The 19,745-nt window shown below is 33.4% G+C and overlaps 1 protein-coding gene across 1 annotated transcript in view; it reads left to right on the top strand.

Moving 5' to 3' along the window:
- Positions 1-19,745, top strand: part of LOC149421734 (uncharacterized) — a 66,129-nt gene that overhangs the window by 5,431 nt on the left and 40,953 nt on the right. The window contains exon 2 of the mRNA XM_089634515.1: positions 11,448-11,586. Coding sequence (XP_089490641.1) covers positions 11,448-11,586 — 139 coding nt within the window. The remainder of the gene's footprint in view (positions 1-11,447; positions 11,587-19,745) is intronic.

Raw genomic sequence — 19,745 nt, 5'->3', positions numbered from 1 at the left:
AGCGAATGTAGATGCGAATACAGTGTTCACACAGATGCATTGCTTGCATACAACATGTTTCAAACTTGTTATGTGACTTTTGAAATTAAAATTCCAGTGAAATTATGAATGGTTCACTTTTAATATAATAAAAGTAAGCACTGCAAAACTTTTTGAATGTCGTAATTGTAAAAACTTTGCGAATATTTAAATTCCATGATCTTATACCCTAATAATTTGCCCGCAGACGAGAGACTTTAGTTGCGACAGTTGGAAAACTAAAATTAAAGAAAGACTATCCTAGTTTGGAAGACAGAACAATGAACCAAGGCACTATTCCAGAGATAGACGGACAAGCTATATCCGCTGGATAGTGTCTTACCCCCACCACCGTCTCCGGCCGTGTTGTCCGTGTGTAAACGCGTTTTGACAAAACAGTAGAACAATAGTCAGTCTCTCGGCTCTCGACGCTTGAATCTCGCATTAAAAATGGTGCTTAAAAATGGCTTAAAAATATCGCGTAAATGGAACACTACAATACATCTTGGACTCGGACCGATAGAAAGATAATATTTTTCGCGAACTCGCTCGTAACGCCCGTCGTCGTGTATTCATTTTTACAGCGTTTCGCGTTTGAACTATTATGGTAGAATTGATGTATTGTCATCGTCCTGCTCTGCGCGGTTGAGGTTTTTCAAGGAGCAGGGACACTACAGTATTGTATTGTCTTTTGTATTGTCCTCGAGTGATCGTAAAGTCAGACGAAATGAATGCTTTTGCGTGTTGCAGAAATTTAGATTTATCCCAGTCATGCACTGCTATTTTTTTTTCACATTTGACCTAAATGCAGTTATACTACAGTACCATATGAAAAAATATAAAATCAACGGAGTAATCTACTATTTGACATCCACAACTTTAACATTTGTTGGAACGTAAACAAAAGTTACGCGAAGACAAATTTTCAATAGAGAATTTCACTAACTCAAAAGCGGTGTTTTTGACTTAATTCGTTTTAGCAGTACAACGACGGTGTGATCGATTGAGTGTATGGTTGTATGGTTGTCTGGTTGATTGGTTATATGTGACAGAAGTTTAACGGTTCCTTTTCCCGCGACATTACACCAGTTTCCCGTAGCCTACTTCACTATACTCTCTTCTTTCTTCTCTCTTCGTACGCTATCATTATCATAGCCGTTCATTCGATCTGGTTCAATGTTGTATTTAAAATCGTGTAGACATGGACAAGCAGACGCTGAACCGATATATCATTTTCAAAATTGTGCCAAATCTCTTAGCAGTAACGGAATATTATGGAGAATTAAAAATTTTAATATTATCCATTTTTATGTATGTACTTGATATGTTTAACCGTGATTTTTTTATTGAAATTAAAAATAAATTAAAAGCAATAATTAGTCGCCTGAAATATTAATACAAATTGAAAATATATCCCGAGTAAAAATAAATGCCGCCAACGGGAACTGAATCTGTGCCTTCTGATGTCGGCTTATTTCCAACCCGCCAATTCAATGTGTACTAGTACCTCAATCAACAATTACTGCGTATTATATTTTCTCTAACTGTAAACAACCAACTTTATTTTTGTAAAAAGGCTTTGTTAGTGCTAAATTTCTCACTACATGGCGTCGAGACATATAATATCTTCATTTATTGGTGAAATATTTTTGACTTGGAAAATATTATTATTTCTTAATGATAAACTAACGTTTATAAGACAAGGTTTTATGCGTACCATAAAGGATAACAAATAATTACAAGCAATAATTAATCGACTAATTAAAAAATAAAAATAAAAAGATTATCAGCGTTTTATTATCTTCAATCGATTTTCATTGATTTATCTTGCTGCGCATCTTGGGTTTCTTAAGGTTGACCATTATCATGGGTGCAAGAGCCGTGCTAATGGTTAACCTTAGAGGGTTTCATAAGGCAAACCATTATTATGGGTGCAAGAGCCGTGATAATGGTTAACCAGGGTTTCTTAAAGTTAACGATTATCACGGCTCTTGCACCCATGGCTATGGCGGGATTTAGTTTCCTCCACAAAAAACCCTTTGCCCTCTATCGGTTCCAGTCCTAGTTATTCGTCGCCAGTCCTCTAGTCTTTCCATCCTCCTACTACTACTCCTTCTTTCTTCTTTCTTCCTGTCCATCTGGCATTCTATTTAACATTGCATCGCTGTCTTTAGACCCCGCATTATGAGAATCATCTATCATATATTATAATATCATGGGGCGTTAGAGCACATTAAAACAATAAACAAACGTAGTATCTTCAGGAAGGTAGCAGATAGTAATTGCTCGGAACACAATAACCATGAATTCACACAGTCATTTGGAGACCAGGAACACATAGCTGAGTGTTGCGTCGCATGTAGTAGGTAATTAGCGTATTGTGTGCAGTTCCTTGAGATCCATAATGCTACAATTATTTCATCCCCATGCTTGCATCATAAACACCGGGAGCACCGAGAAATTAAATCAAACAAAGACACGTATTAAAAGAAAATCCCAGTAATTCTTGACCTTGTAGAGGGGTTCATTAAATTAAAAAGGCATTTTCCACGAGCGATCGGAATCTGGTTTTGAATTTGTCTTGGGATAATGTTGAGAACAAATTAATTGGAACTGTATTGTACTACGGAGACACGATGTTCCCACTGCTGTGGATGTTTATTGTACCTTTATATTTTTAATTGTTCATTGCTCGTGCAAATGATTGTTGGAAGATGTTGGGCCACTTTGCGGTGGGCATTGATATTAGGTTCCGCGTACACTGATTAGGTGTGAATGCTCGCGGAGGCACGCCCTTAACCTGTTCCGTCTCAATCAAACATTTTACTTCCGCCCTAAGAAATAACATATACTCGTTATATTTAATGTGAAATACATGGATAATTTACGTGGAAAAAGAGTCTTGCGTTGAAATTTTAAAGGGTTTGACCTGTCCTAAGAAATTGTTAGTATCGAGTTACAGTAATTAGTTAAATCGTTTCATCATTTTCAGTCAGTTCCTTTTTGATCCAACAATGAACATCTAAAAATTGTAAATAGTACAAAAACGACTAACAACAACGACTACAAACAACGACTAACAACACAAAAGTTTTACCATTATTTTGAAATTCAGAGGCTTAGCCCATTTCTAGATGTCAGAACCAAAATATTATATCAAGTTTCAAATGAAATTTAAACGTCACTCCAATTTGATGAATTAGTTCTCTCTCAAATTTATCCACAAAGAGTTTGGAACAAAGCTGGCTCATAAATAAAAATATATTTTAGATAAATGTTTGCTTTTAAAGTGAAAAACTACACTTAAAACGAAGAGTATGTTTCCTTTTTTTAACCTACGAAGTCGGAACTATGAAATCGAAACCTTCTTTGTAACTTATCACTTTAAGATATATTAATTTTTTTATCTTTAAAAGAAAGACAAAGATTACCGGGTTACGAATAACCTGACAATATTTGAAAATCTCCTACTACCACCACAGTAAGCTGAAAATGTTGCTTGTGTTAGGATGGAGGACTTAGCCAGCCGAGGAATTGAACACACTATGCCTAGGTGGGACCCAAACGCGATGTCAACTCGGCCACCGATCGGTCAATGTTAAGGGAGAACCGGCAGACAAGCAGCCATGTGACAGTTTTGCTGGACGACCTCTATTTTGAACTTATCCTCTCTCTCTCTGGTTTCAATCCTGGGATTGGTTTGCAGCAATTTTATCTAATCTCCTCTTCCATTCTTCCCTGTCTTGTGCGGCTCTTTTGACTTCTGCATATGATGAGCAGCGCACGTCCACCAGCAGGTCCTCCAGGTACTCTCGGCGTGGGCGTCCCCTAGAGTTGGTCCCCTCGGTCATACCCTCTATTATGACATGCAAGAGGCCTTCTTGTCGTATAACATGGCCGATCCATCTTGCACGCCTTTCGGACAAGGTCTTGAGCAGGTGCCTTCCTCCTTCGATTCTTTGGAGAACCTCCTCATTTGTAACATGGTCTCTCCAGGAAATTCCTAACAGTCTTCTATAGGACCACATCTCAAAAGCCTCTAGTCTCCGTTTATCTCTTTCGGATAGGCACCATGTTTCGCAGCCGTACATCAAGATACTCCATACATAGGTCTTGATGAGAAGTATTCTCAGTTTTAGGTCTATATTATTGGATTCTATTATTTTCGACCTTTTATTGAATGCAAGTATAATATACTTATCCTATTAAATATATAATAAAAATAAAGATGCACCACAATTTTACTGTTTTTTGGTACTTTTAGGTTACCTACTATCTTTTTATGTCGTCTCAACCCGTTATGACAATACGCAATATGGTATTGGAATCGCCGATCTATTTGTATGTAGGACAGGTAGCGTAGGCGTCAATCATCGCTGTCTTTTTCTATGAAGATGAACGTTGCCAAAACTTTAATCACAATTCTCTGAGTGAATAGTCAGTCCAATCCGTTTAACGTGCGTTAAATCAAATGGTCAATTTGATGACCCCTTAAGTTGGTACTTTGGTGGTCTAAATCTGAGAGAAATTGGAATTTTCCAGTTTTAATTTTTTTTTAAATTGTAAAGCTTTCAATTTTGCATGCACGTTCAAACAACATTAAGTATTGAGGTGATAAAAACGGTTATTTTTTAACTAAATCTTCAACAAGTCTTACTGAATATAATTGTATTCAACTGCGTTGAGTACGATTGATTGATTTAACGCTAATAAATTCTATGGCTTGGAGGTGAAGTAGTTGTCAAGCTAACTTTGAAAAGCTTTGAGCAAGAGATGATGATGTTGATTTGAGAGCGGAAAATATGAAAATGTCACGGAGTAAGATCAGTAAAATTGGGCAAACGTGTTTAAAACTTTGAACCGAGCTTATGAAAGTCGTTTTTTTAATATTATCACCTATTCCGATGGCGTTCTTCTGACTTGCACAAATAGAGGTCTCCGATGACAAAATCGTCGGCTTAACGAAATTATGTTTTGAAAATGTGTTTTTGCAGGTAGGTTACTTGACACTCCACTTTATTTCCCCTAAAACTAACGCAAACTTTTAACAATATCACTGCATTGTGAATTGTGATGGTATTAAAATGACTGACAAAAACGCTGCGAATATATTATTTTTCATCGATACATTATTTTTGGTAATAAGAATTTGAAAACAATGTTATGTACCTAGGTCTTTGAATTTCATATCCCACATCGTAAAGATTTTGTAAAAAGTACCTAAGCGATATTTTAAAACGAGATGATGACTACATTATTTATCTATACTAACTTCAACTGAGGCAAGGGAGTCATAACGCGGCCCCTTAGAGTCAAAAAAACGTAACTCAATTTTTTATCGATTCTGAGTTACGGATGGTAAAATGAATTACTATTTTATATTTAAAAGATGTTCACAAGCACAAAATACCATCCTTTAACTAAATGAGTAGACATTATTAATATGCTTCGTTTGTTTAAAAGTATACAACACTGATTAATTGAGAACTATGTTTTCTTGCTCTCCTGTAAAGTAGAGAAAAATGAGATACGTTTTTTTGACCCTAAGGGGCCGAACGGTGAATTATTCCATATGGCGTGCGTACACACTGATATTGTTAAAAAACGTATCATCTCGAATCTACGAATGATTAAGCGAGAATTCACTATTGAAATGAGCTTGCATTTTTTTCTTACAAGGTTCAATTGGAGTTTTGCTCCAAAAAAAATAGCTCCTTTAATTATAACGGATGAATTCCCAGCGATCATCACAACATGCCTTTTTTGTAGAAATATAGAATCAAAGCAATTCAACAAAAACTGATATTGTTTAGTACCATAACCGGGGATGCCAGTAACCAATGAACAAATCAAAGATGGAAATTGTATAAAGTATCTGTAAGAACTCAATTATATATTTTTTTCCGTTTATAATTAGATCGCAAAGGTTACGTTGTGCTTGTCTTATCACGATTGAATTATTTATATAGGCAATGCGGGGCTACGGATATAATTCAAATTAAAAGTATAATTCAGGTTCAACTATCACATTATTTGATGCGATCTTCAATATTGTGCTTATATCATATTATATATACATATATCAAGTGTCACAGTGTTCATACACGTTTGTCTCCGAAACCGCCAAACCGATGTCAATGAAATTTTGTGAATGTGTATGGTTGGTTCCAGTTTGAAACTTTTCCAGATTTTTTTTAATAATAATAATTTTTTGTTATAATTTATGTAGTTAGTAAAAATAAAATTAAATATTTTTTTAATAATTATAATATTAAATTTAAAAAAAAATAAATGGAGTTCTACGAATTAAACACAAAAACAATAAATAAATTGTTCCAGCTTGTTGTCGAAATCATTTTTTATAAATTATTGTTTACTTTTTATAGATTTATCATCTAAAAATACATACAACCACAGATTTTAACTTCCATACACAAGAAGGCGTTCTGTGGCAGGACAACGTCTGTCCGGGCCAAGTATTAAATTTATTAAAACTTTATTAACGTGGTTATCAATGCTTATAATCAAGCAGAAAAGCTGTGTGTTAAATTTCGACTTAGTAATTGATCATAATATGATGTTTTTCATTTATTAAAAAATACAGAAAACAAACTTTATATAAATATTATCTATTCAATGCTAAACCATACCAAATTGTTAAAATTACTGTGTCAATTCTTTTTCAATTTTTCCATCGATTGAAACGATAAACACTGGAAAAAAATGGCATTTGGTCCCTTTTATTGAACAAACAACTATTACCCGTAGAGACAATTTGTTCGCTTTTCGGAACAGATCATATGGTATCATAGAAGTCGTTGTATCTCCTCTACTCTCATAGTTAGAAATATGAACTAAACGATTTTAGAAAGAAAAAAATACCAAGCTTTACGTTCAAATATAGAAGTTTACCACAGAATAAGTTTTTTGCCACAGAATAATTAAAATGTACACCCGTAATTTGTGAAAAGTTTATGAAACTTTGTGAATTTTTCATTAATAATTTTTATATGAAACGACATAAAAATTAAGTAGCAGTTATGTTTATAATACATTTGTCTAATATAATACGCATTGTTTTTGGTATTAGAAATTTAATTCAGTGTTTAGACGAATAAACATAAGGAGAACCATTTTTAATACTTTCTACGTTTTTATTTTAAAATTTGAATACTGATAAAAATATTTGTTTATTTCTAATAATAAAATTTGAAGGCATATTTCATAAACTTTCAAAAAAATTATTGGTTTTTGGATAATTTCAGAAGTATTCCATTCATTTGGAAGCGGAAATACACATAAGTTCTTCTGAAATCTTCTGAAAGCATCTTTAAGGCGAAGCTTAATGCCAAATCACTAATTTGATTAATCTACAAATTGGTGTAAATTATGAATACCAAAAATGCATTTAGATAAATTGAAGGTTTTGCTATCGTTTCGCTTGAGTAGAATACAAATAAAAATAATAAATTACTCAATAAAAATATAAATATAAACTACCTACTAAAATTTTTATTTTTTCAATAGAAATGCATGAACGCGCATAAAGGAAAAAACTTTAAAAAAATATATAATATTATAGCTAAGATTATCTGTGACAGTTTCATTTGATTAACTTTTTTGCTTTCTTATAAAATTATTTACAAAATAAATAAAAACCAGTTCTGTGCTTGAAATCTAACGTTTCTAAACTCCGTTTGTCAAGCGATTTTAATGCCTATTACCTACGAGCAGTGGCGGTTCTTCCCTTAGGTCAATTGGTGTTTGACCCCCCAAAATTATAAGACAACAATAATAAATATAATAATCAATTATGTGCATCAAAACATTTAAAATGTAACGCGAAACAGCGGCGGCGGCGAGTGACTAGCAGTGACATCTGTTGTCTCTAATAGAAGCTTTCATTCACAAGTCCACACGATTCGCTGGGTCAATTTAAAGAATGTCCAATTTGGCATCTTCTGTCCCTACGCGCGCCATAGAATAAACGAGATGGCACTATATTTTTCGTCGAAGTAAAAATTAGCTTCCGAAGAATGTTTAGGGACGCTTAGGTCATGACCGTGGGGGAGACAACACGGTGAATATTATATGTTTTACAGAGATGGTGACATAAACAAATGTCGTTTTTTCATTTTACACGCTTGTAGTGTGTGGAACAATGGTTGTTTTTCAATTGCATAGTTCGGGAAAGGATTAGAATAATTATTTATGTTGTTATCGATTTAGAATGAAACAAAACAAAAAACGTAAAAAATCATTGTCAAATAGAATCAAACACTGATTTTATTTATTTTAATGTTGTGGACAACTACATTAAAACTTAATATCTTAAAAATAATTTGCCGTAAGTACATGGATTGTGTATTTATTTCCAATTTATTATATTAACATAATATTTATTTAGAGTCCGCGACTCTAAAACTCTATAACAAATTGATATAGTTAATAATATATGGGCATTTTTCACAATATCAAATAAAGATTAGTCACACATTTTTTTCAAATGACCTACCACGACTGAATCCCTAGAGCCGCCTCTGCCTACGAGATAAGGTATACAAAGAATATACACAAATTTGGCTTGTAGCTTTCTCTAAAGAGATGTAACGGTAGTGGCCCGAAAGGTTAAAACTTAAAATTCATTGAGAATCCCTTCGAAATGCGAAAGCAAAGAAATGACGTTGAGGACTGTAAAAATTCGCGTGGAAATAGAAATTTCAGAAAGGAAAAGCAATGCAGATGAATTCTCAGTCGGACATGTAAACAGATTTTCTGCTCTGTAGTTAAAATATAATTTCTTTAAATCCGAGTGATGCCGTAATAATAAACATGTTCCCCACGCAAAGCCCCCTTGACGGCATGTTAATCGTGTTTGTTCAGCAAAGGGTAGAATTCTATTATGAGTATAAGCTACCGTAAATTAAATTCACGGTTAAATAATAATCATCTTTTCAGAATGATTCGAAAAAAATATTTTTACGGAACTTGCGGGCGTTAAAAAAATATTAATTTATATTTCTATTCATTGGTAATGCTTACTGTTGTTGCCTTGAAAGAGTTATTGGCAAAGTTGTCGAATTCCGCCTCATGCTCATTAAAAAACAACACTTAATTTCAACCTAAAATATTTAATGGAGGCATCTATTTAGGTCGGGGATTTACGTAAAAATTCACATAATAGGTTTTTAGGTTGTTAATATTGATATTTAATATTTGACTAATTTATAGCGCCGTTTTCGTGAAAAATCACCTCAAGGGCGCTTAGTTAGTTTGGGTTATTAAAAAAAGCTGATTTTTAACCTTCAATCTTAACTTGGTTTGAGAAAAAGGGGTAATTTTTCGGAATCGCTGGACATGGATTATATTAAATATTTTAAAATAAAACCTTCTGATTTACCTTAATAACCTACTATAAAAGGAATCTGACTACATTTGGGATATTTTAATTTTAGCATCTTAATTTTTAATTACGTAAATCGAAAATTCACTTTCGTTGTATGGGATGACAGCTGGAATGATTTCTGTTGATAACATTTTCCTTTGTTGGTATTCCTGATACGAGTGGCTAGATTTTTTACTCTATGCAAATACTAGGTAGGTACTATTTTGGCCAAACTCGAAAAATAAAATAAAGATATATAGGTATGTTTTATAAATAAAGAAAAATTAAAAAAGGTAAGGTTATTATAGGATAGATTAGGATAAAGGTTGGGTTATTGTAGGTTAGGTAATGTTTGATTATTGTAGGGTAGGTTAGGAAAAAGGTTGGGATATTATAGGTTAGGTTTGGATGGATTATTGTAGTTTAGATTAGGTGAGGTTGGGTTGTTATAGGTAAGGTTAGAGGTTGTTTCTAATAGTAATTAAGTTGAAACCAAGTGCCATTTATAATTTTTTTGGGTACTAAGCGTGAGGCGGAATTCGACAAGTTTATGAAATTCGCTTGTATTATTATTATTAATAGGAACTCACATGTTTTCGGCGACACCTACATTTTATTTTTTCTGTATTCATCATTGATTATTGATATTTGGATCAATTTTAGGATTGATTTTTGTTGATCCAAACAATGAAAATGATCTAAGAAATATTGTAGTTACTGCCCGTAGATGAAGACATAATTTTCCTCTATTGCGAATATAAAAGATTCTTACAACTTACCACAAAAACTAAATTAAATATCTACACGTCAACTTGACGTTAATACGAAAAATAGTGTCATAATGCGTTAGTTTGCAATTTTATTTTGAAAATTAACGTTTTTCAATTTTTTAGAGTGCTTTTTCTGTGAATGTGATTTCTCTGGATTAAGTAAGTACTGGATTGGTAAGTAGGTGTCGATCGTTATTTTAAAAAACCTCTCTTCATTATATTAAATTAAAAATATATTCACATTGATTCTGAATATGTAAGTTTTATTGTACATTATAATTATCAAATCTTCATTTCAAAATGAATAAAACATAATACAATTCATCTATACTCCCTGTTTGGTTGTCCTAATTAGTCGGAGTCAAATGAATCGATTTATTCTGGGGACATTTGTAGGAACATTTTCATGTGAAAGTTTTGTTTTGATGTGAAAAAGGTATATTTTTTAGTTTTATCGAAATTGTAACCTAATTTGAGCGACATTAAGATTTATAGTTGGTGTTAAATATTGAAAAGACCTATTATCAATGTTGTTTTTCAATCAAAAGCGGGTAAAAGTTTTAAAAAAAGTCTCGAATTCGACTTACAAAATCCAACACATTATTTTGTCATACTACAAAACTGTCTGTATATGACGTCACGCAAGATTTGTCATAGATTTGGAGCATTTTGACAAACTCATAACTGAATTAAAACACTGAACACAATTTTAACTATGACGACGAACTTTAAAAAATACTGATATTTAAGTTAGAGGATTGATAAAAAACAGACTAAAGTCGTTATTGTTGAATAAATTTATTTAAAAAAAATTCTTCCATAATTAAGAAGGTTGTGTTGCCAATTTCCAAGTAATATATAATTTTTTTACCTTGTATAATTGTCAATTAATTAATTTAATATAACATTAATAATTTACGATGAAATCCCCCACCCATCTTACGTTGGAATTACAACATGTGATATTTCACAAAAGTATAATAATTTTACGACATGAAATCTAAAAAATGTAAAATATTTGGACAATGTCTTAGAATGCTACTTTATGCATAATATCTTATTTATCCAATATATATTCACAACCCCTTAAACAAAATAGACAAATCTTTATCTTTCATTAGTTCTTAAAACAGAACAATCTCCGTATTTACTTTTCAATTTCCCCGCGGCGGCCATGTTGGAATTTTGGCGGGATTTCCGCGCGTTTCCCGCAAGATTACAATAATTCTATGATTGTTTGTTTGAGTCGGCTTTATTGTATATTATTATTTCAGGAGGAGAGGGGAGTTATCGGGACCCCGTGCGGTGGGGTGCAAGGGGGCTGCGGGGGACTGGCGGGGGGACACTGCCACCGCGGGAGGTGCGCTTGCCTGCCTTACTACGCGGTCTACAATAGGACCACCTGCTTGCAATGTGAGTACTCATTCGCTTTTTCTGCTACTTTAATTATATTTGTGCACACCTAAGTTTACCTAAAACAATCAATCAGTTCGACAAACTATTGATAAAGATGAATCAATTTTTTTCAACACCACAGATAGCGTCGATTTTGGAACAAATTATTGTAGGTACCTAGATTCAAATGTGAGGCTATATTTGTCAGGAAAAACGGCATAACTATTTTTTTCGTTTTTGTTTTTTTCGCTCCGTAGTAAGCGTTCACGGAGAAAAATTACTGATATGAAATATTGTTAATTTATTAAAAAATCTAGTCAAAAATATAAATGGGACAGGGGGCATATAACGAATAATTTGACAAATTTCATAACAAACCATCAAAAAATCACGAATAAGTTATGAGGATACAAAAAATAAAATTTTCGCATCTTGTCCATTATATTTATTCGAATAAGGCCACCTGCGTGAACACATGATATATTCTGAATGATTGTTTTTTTACTAGGTAATCATGCAGACACATTTTCATTTGATATTTTTCTCCGTTTTTTTTTTTAAATAAATTAAAAATAAATCAAATTTAATAATGTTATAATAATTATTAAGTTCTGCAAGTATTTCTGTTATTTTTACAGTTTTTAATGTGACAGCTGTTTCGGCTTTTGAGGCCATTATCAAACTGTGGATATATCCACACGGCGACGACTTATTTATATGATTTTATCTATCCCCACCCATTTAAATTTCTATAATGGTCAAAAATGATTCATTAAGAATTGGAATAACCAAAATATTTGGTAATCCAGCAGTGTTTGCACACCTGTTAAAATGAATGACCTAAGGGTTTTCTTAATTATTGGTACGTGGGTGATTATGCTAAGGAATTGTTTGGGTTTTTTGAAAATATTAAGCAGGGGAGAATTGATCATTTTTGTTTGATTATTAATTAGGGTTATGTTTGGATCATTAGTTCTTTTATTTATCTCTAATTGTTCTAGTAAATTTAATCTATCAATTTTATTATTTTTATAGCAACGCATATGTTCTTTTAAAGAACAAAATTTCAAGATTCAAAATTCGCAGCTCACCTCTTGGAAAAAAACCACGTCCCGCTTGACAACAACGAGCCTAAACCTTTACACATAGAAATAAAGGGTTTTAGATTAAATTTACTAGAATAATTAGAGATAAATAAAAGAACTAATGATCCAAACATAACCCTAATTAATAATCAAACAAAAATGATCAATTCTCCCCTGCTTAATATTTTCAAAAAACCCAAACAATTCCTTAGCATAATCACCCACGTACCAATAATTAAGAAAACCCTTAGGTCATTCATTTTAACAGGTGTGCAAACACTGCTGGATTACAAAATATTTTGGTTATTCCAATTCTTAATGAATCATTTTTATCTATCTGTATAAAAAAACAGCGCCATCTGTTGGACGTAATAGCAAACACGCAATATTGTTTCTCTATCTACACAGAAAAAAATAACTAGAGCAACGCGTGGCGGGGTACTGTTAGTCGTGTTTTATTGAACATCAAACGTTTTAATGCACTGATTTGCAATCATACTGAATATTACTCAGTTTTATAAGAAGCATGTAAGCCAACAAATGTAAAAAAAATGAAGGTGAATATATAAACATGTAAAGAAAAAAATTAAAATTTTCGTTTCATTATTAAATTTAGCGAAAATTGTGAAAATATTTACAATATATTTTACTCAGTTTCTTTTTTATACATTAAAAACAAAATTTTAGCGCCCCTTGTCAAATCAGTAGACGCGCCTTATCAAACCAGTAATAAATTTTCTATAATTATATTTCTATGGTTTGTATTTTTCTGTAGCACCGTTTTTATGAAAAATAATCTTTAAGACGGTGTGTAAGGTATTTGGTATTACCAGTGATTGGCGCCTTGGCAACCCGGCGCTCCAATTACGCCCGCATAGGGCCCGGCCCTGCATGTAGATGCTATCTAAAAAGCACACAACGTATAAAGCGAGAAACCACAATGACGAGGTAGTAAAATACTCTCTCGTTTACCGTCACAGGGGTCAGTCGAGAATATATTAAAAAGACAATCAAACACGCTTTGTAATGAGAATGAGCAACAATATAACACGGAGTATCCCGTTACTTATAATACTATGGCCATAAAGCGTAGTACCTATCTACCTATTTACTGTGTACTTGCCTGGAGGTGTTGGCACATCCTAAGTACTTACTTGCACGCATATATATTGTGCAGAAGAAACTGCTTGTATAGTTTGACAGTAAAATGTAGAAATTTAAAAAAGTGGAAAAAAATCAATACGCTGTAAACACCATGTGTTACACCTGTCATTATTGTACGAAGGTATTGCAATAGTTAAAATTGCTTTTATTGGTAACAACACGTCGTTTCAAAGGTAAAAGGATGTAACATTTAAGATAAAACAATAGGTGCAAATATTTTTGCTGTTGTATTCTCCGAAAGTAGTTGATTGTACAACACATTCCAAGATTATATATTTTTTTAATATGTTATTTTACCAACTTTCTAAACCAGATTATTACATGGATATTTGTATTTTTGGAACGTATGACTCAAATAAGCTATTTATTAGAGGTTAAATAAATACAAAATAGATATAAACGCCTTTTTTTTGTTTATTGGTTAAAATTTTGACTTATGTCGTTCTTCTTGTCAAAAGTCAATGTTGCCACAGCAAAATTCCACGGGGATTCCACTTTACACATTTTCCACATTTTATTCTCAAACTCTGCGATATTCAAAACATAGTGTAATCACCACTGAAAGTTGTTAACTCAGTTGTTGTAAAATGTACAAGTATACGTACATGTTATAGGTATTTATTGTGCATTTTAAACCTGGTACTTGTTAGTGCAGTATTATAAGGCATTGCACTTGAGCGTTTCTCGTGGTGTTTAGTGCCAGACAAAGCACATTAAATCGCACGGGAAGCGGTCAGTCAAAATTGTAATTCAGTCCAACTGTCCAGACCGCACAGTGGGCAGGGTGCTCGCGGTCGGAGGGAATTATATTTTCTTGAGTTAATGATTTTTTAGTCCAAGTCCATATATTTATATAAAGAAGAGTGTTTGAGGCAGGCAGGCAGGGGGGATGGTTTTGATTTTTATACATATCTAAAGTTTTATTCCGAGATTTATGAAATTTTGGCACACTTAACCTTCAAAACACGGAAGGTCACTGTATACATATAATTTCGTAAAACTCTTCTTAAAGCCCGGGCAATACCGGGAACTTCAGATAGTGCCCTTTATTTACGGTCATGCGAAAAAGCTATTATAGGTGCCTAACTAAATATTTCTAGGAGGTAGGTACGGGCTTCACTTTCACTTTTATTTGATTTTTAATTACAACTGCAGTATTTTGGATGTTTTTACTTGTTCCTCTTTATTGTTTTGGTGTATGACTGTTTTATTGATATCTTGTTGAAATGCATAAATTCTATCTTGGCACATATTCCTTGCTTCGTTCACATTCATGGGCGAATTACATTAGAAATGGCCTGAAATTACCCAATATTTCACCGACATACTTCTCCAGTTTTGTAATTAAAATATATACAATTCCTCATGTTAAAAACCGAGACGGGTAACGGTGTGTGTTGCCCTTGAGGTGATTTCTCACGAAAACGGAGCTATATAAATTAGCCAAATATTATCATCGAATCCCAACCCTAACATTATAAATGCGAACTTTGTTTGTCAGGTCTTTCTAGTGTTTTTCTTTCATTCACAAATTTTGCCCTGGATCTAGAGGTTATAACAAATTAATCATCCCATACTTAATCTAAAATATCGAATCGAATCTTAAATTGACCTTGTTTAGGTACAATAAGAATCTTCCGCCATTGAAAACTTTAAATTTTAATAAATATATTACGTTATATTTGTACAGCGGCCTTGAGGTGATTTTCATCACAAATAATAAATATTGTATTACTATTATTTGATTATAAAAGCTTACCATGAAAAACGACCTACTTGTACGACAATTTTATTAAAAAGGGCTGGAGACTTGTTAAGCGGTATCAAGTTTTTTGCGGTACCTTTGTGCACCAGACGGACCGACTTTTCAACTGGGCCATGCCAACCATATTCAGGGTCTACAATAAAAAAGTAAATTTTAAAAATAGTTAGGAGCGATTAAAAAATAATTGATTTGAATGTTTTTCTTTTTATCAGTTCACAGTAGACAACAAATCAAGGATAATACAAATTACCCTTTAATAGAATAGTTTCAAATTACCGTTTAATACAATAGTTATGTTATAATGCAAAGTTGTCACATTTCACACGAATAAAATTACCTATTGTTTAAATTACTATGTGTAATAATAATAATAATAATTGGATAATTTGTAGAGCGCCGTTTTTGTGAAAAATCACCTCAAGGGCGCTGTACAATTTATTTCCTAGGATCTACATTTGTTATTTCGAAAAGATACCAAAACATGCTTACCTGGCAAGTCACTTCCGACAAACACACTTATATTAAAAAGTTTATGCTTATAAAAGATAAAACTGCACGCAGAGGACACTATATCAAAAAACACTGGTCATCGCATGACCTTAAGTCTGCTACTGTTTTTATTTTAATTTAACTGTCTTAAAAACCCACAAATTGTTAGTTGTTATCATTTTTATTTATTTATTTTTAATTATTATTTTTATTTATTTTATTTTATTTTTAGTATTTTTTACATTTTGTTAATTTAAATTGTCGTGGACTGTGGAAGTGGAGGTTTCTGAAATTATGGATACGACTGTCTGAAAAGGTACGTTTTAAGTTTAGACCTAAATTCTGTCGAGTCTGCGATCATTCTCAAATCATGTGGCAGTCCATTCCAGGCTTTAGGTCCTGACACGGCGAAAGCACGTTCACCGAACTTAGTATCTGGTGTGCGCTTTGGTTCCTTCAACCTTCCGATAGCTGATGACGTTGCTGACCTAAGGGTTGACTGTCGGGAATTGGAATCTTCTGGAATACACAATTCTGATAAGTAAGCCGGAGCCATTCCGTTAAGTGACTTAAATACCATCCAGCATAGCTTGAACTGGATTCTTTCAGGACATTTGAGCCAGTGCAGATTTTTGAGATGCTCTGAAATGTGGGAGTATTTAGATACTCCGGTGATAAGCCTTGCCGCGGCGTTGAAAACGGATTGTAATTTGTTGATTTGACATTTGGGGAGACTTGCATATATTCCGTTGCAATAATCTAGACGTGAAACAACATAGGAATTGACTAGAAATTTAGTCGCCTCTGTTGGCAGGTTTCTCCGCACTGCTTTAATTTGCCTTAATTGAAAGAACCCCGTGCTTACAGTTCTGTTCACCTGAGTTTTAAGGGAAAAATTAGCGTCCAGATTGACACCCAGTAATTTGATGCACGTTTTTGGAGTGATGTCACTTCCTGAAATGGTTATTGGGGAGTTTTCAATGTTATGCTGACGTCTGCTTGTAGCAGTCCACAGAAACTCAGTCTTTGTGGAATTCTGAATTCTGTGGGATGCAGGAAAGATGTGCAGTTTCTTTTACGTCACTAATATATCACCTGCAAATGGCTTAAGCAAAGTTTGATAATGCCTTCAGAAGGCGAAACAGCTGTCACAGGTAATAATAATTACACAGCAGAACTTGTTTTTATATTTTATAAATGAATAAAAGCATTATTAAAACATAAAATATACATGGAGTTCTACTAACTAAACTTAATAACAATAAAAAAAACAAAAACCCTACTAAAAATATTTCTTTAACGAAAAACAAAATGGCTGAAAATCTGCAAGTAAAATGAAAACGAATAATATCTTAATAATCCATGAACTTTTGATGGAACATACATAAATAAATTTGTAAATAATGTTCTTCCTAACCTAAACCAACTACCGGTAATTATTGCATAGCTTATCCGATACCTTATACCTTTGCTTATCAATTTTAAATTAAGTAAAATAAGCGCTTACCAACGGAGATGTTAATGTTCATTAAAAATTCTTAGGGTGGTAAGCTGCCTCTGCCGTTTATCACTGAATATTCAGCGGCACTGTCTTTGAACACGGCGTAATATCAAATTCTTCCTATTTCCTCATTTATAATCACCTTGTTATATGCTTACTCAATGCCTTCCCTCCGGTATCATCAAACGACACATTCACTTGGGAAAAACACACACTAAGCTTTAAATATGCAAAAATGCATAAATAAAGGAGGTAAGTACCTCCACCGAGTACAGTTTTATTTTTATATGGTTCGCAAGACCCGGTGAGCACTGGTCCACAGAGTGTGCTTAGCTTTTCTGGGCGAATTTCCAAACATCGATATAAACATGGGCAGATCCCGTAGATCGATAGAGACACATTTTAAACAGGCAGTGTTAATTCCACGAAAAGTTCCACATATTTCGAGCGTATGAACTTAAAATGACGTATTAACTTGCTCCGATCTATACAGGGTGTCAGGTGGTAAAAGTACACAAAATTCGGGAGGAGCTTTTTCATGATATCACAAGTAAAAAAGGTTTTTACACAAGTTGTATCGTTTTCCTCAAAAAAATAATATTCTTCTACGGAAAGATATATTTGTACGGGAAAAAAACAAAGGAAGTCGGAAACAACTTATTTTTGACATCATGTACACTTATTTTTATGGTGACGAAAAAACAGTTCGTGTGGTCATTAGTCTCCTTTTCGCCCGCTACACAAATGATGTCTTTGCCAAACTGATCGTTTTTTGTATTTTGTACGAATTTTACATTCTATATTTGAAGAGTTACTCCTAAATATTGTGTATTTGGAAAAATTTCAGTAATGATAAAATGAGATTTGTGGAGAAGCATCATTACGGACTACAGACTGCAGGGTGCACATCGCCTGTTGATAGCCAACCTCCGATAGTAGAGGGCACCATAAGACGAAGCAATACAGATTCAGAAACCTACTTGTGCTATATTAGCGTGGATACTTCTAAGCACACGAAAATAGGTTTCTTGAAAAACTTGATTTCAGTACATATGGTGCATAAACGTCCGCCTTTAAAAGTAATTATATTAACGTTCATTATTTATACAGCCCACTGTGCATTGTATTTGTCGGCGATACATTTGATCTAAGCTTTTTTTTGCGAAATTCATAATCAATCATGACAGCGTCGCATTTGTCACCGCGATAAATTATAGTGCCTTCCCTGGTCAGAATAATCTGGGCCTTAACAGGTTTTTGTGCCCCTTTCGGTGTACCATTGTTCCATGGAACGTGAATTAATTTATTGCATTCATTTTAATTCGCCGGAAAGACTTTTAGATTTTTGCTGATTTTGACATTGCTGCACACTAGGAAATGCGTTTCCCAAGAAAACATATTCAAACACGGTAAAGTTTTAGCATAGTGGAATTACCTACGTTCTATTTTATGCTAACATATTTGTTATATCTATTATCCACCTAGCCAATCATTTGAAAATCTATAAATGTAGAATGACAACGATAAATACTTTGTTAGATATGCCTCTATGTTAAGGTGAAACTTAAAATTATTCATAAACTACTAGTTCAAAAATGGCGCTAATAAAATAATTTTAGAAAAAAAAACTTTTTACATGTTGTGCTTTAAAATATTAAGATGAATTGTTTGTTTTCGCCTGTATATCCGGAGTATGAATAAATAGGTTTGTCCGTATTAATACTCAATTCTTTCAAAAAAGGGAATGGAACAATACAATATTGTATCTGTGATTCAATCCAAAATTGTATTTAAAAATAAGATCCCTGAGGCGCATGTGTGGTAACCATGTATGATCGTGTGAAAAATGTGGAGATCCGCAAAGAGTGTAAGGCTGATGTAAGCATAATTTAGAGTGGAAGATACTCTCAGTATCGCCCTGGTGTAAGACCACCATTCAGAATTGAAACGTTGCTTGAAATGGCTTTAGCCGTGTTTGGTGACCAGATCTGAATAGCCAGGTACTTCCCCACCTTCCTCTTCCCCATCTCCCTCCCCTCCCCAATACCCTCAGCCTCACATCATACCCCAATTGGGGATGCCATAGTCTCACTGGCTCCAGACGGGAGCAGTTGGGACTCTTGTGCGGTAATACTGTAAAAAAAAAAAAAAATAATAATAATAATAATTATAA

This window comes from Hesperophylax consimilis, chromosome 8 (assembly GCF_061612785.1).
Source record: "Hesperophylax consimilis isolate HC1 chromosome 8, BYU_Hcon_1.0, whole genome shotgun sequence".
In the NCBI taxonomy this organism is placed as follows: Eukaryota; Metazoa; Arthropoda; class Insecta; order Trichoptera; family Limnephilidae; genus Hesperophylax; species Hesperophylax consimilis.
This window is presented reverse-complemented; position numbering and strand designations above follow the sequence as displayed.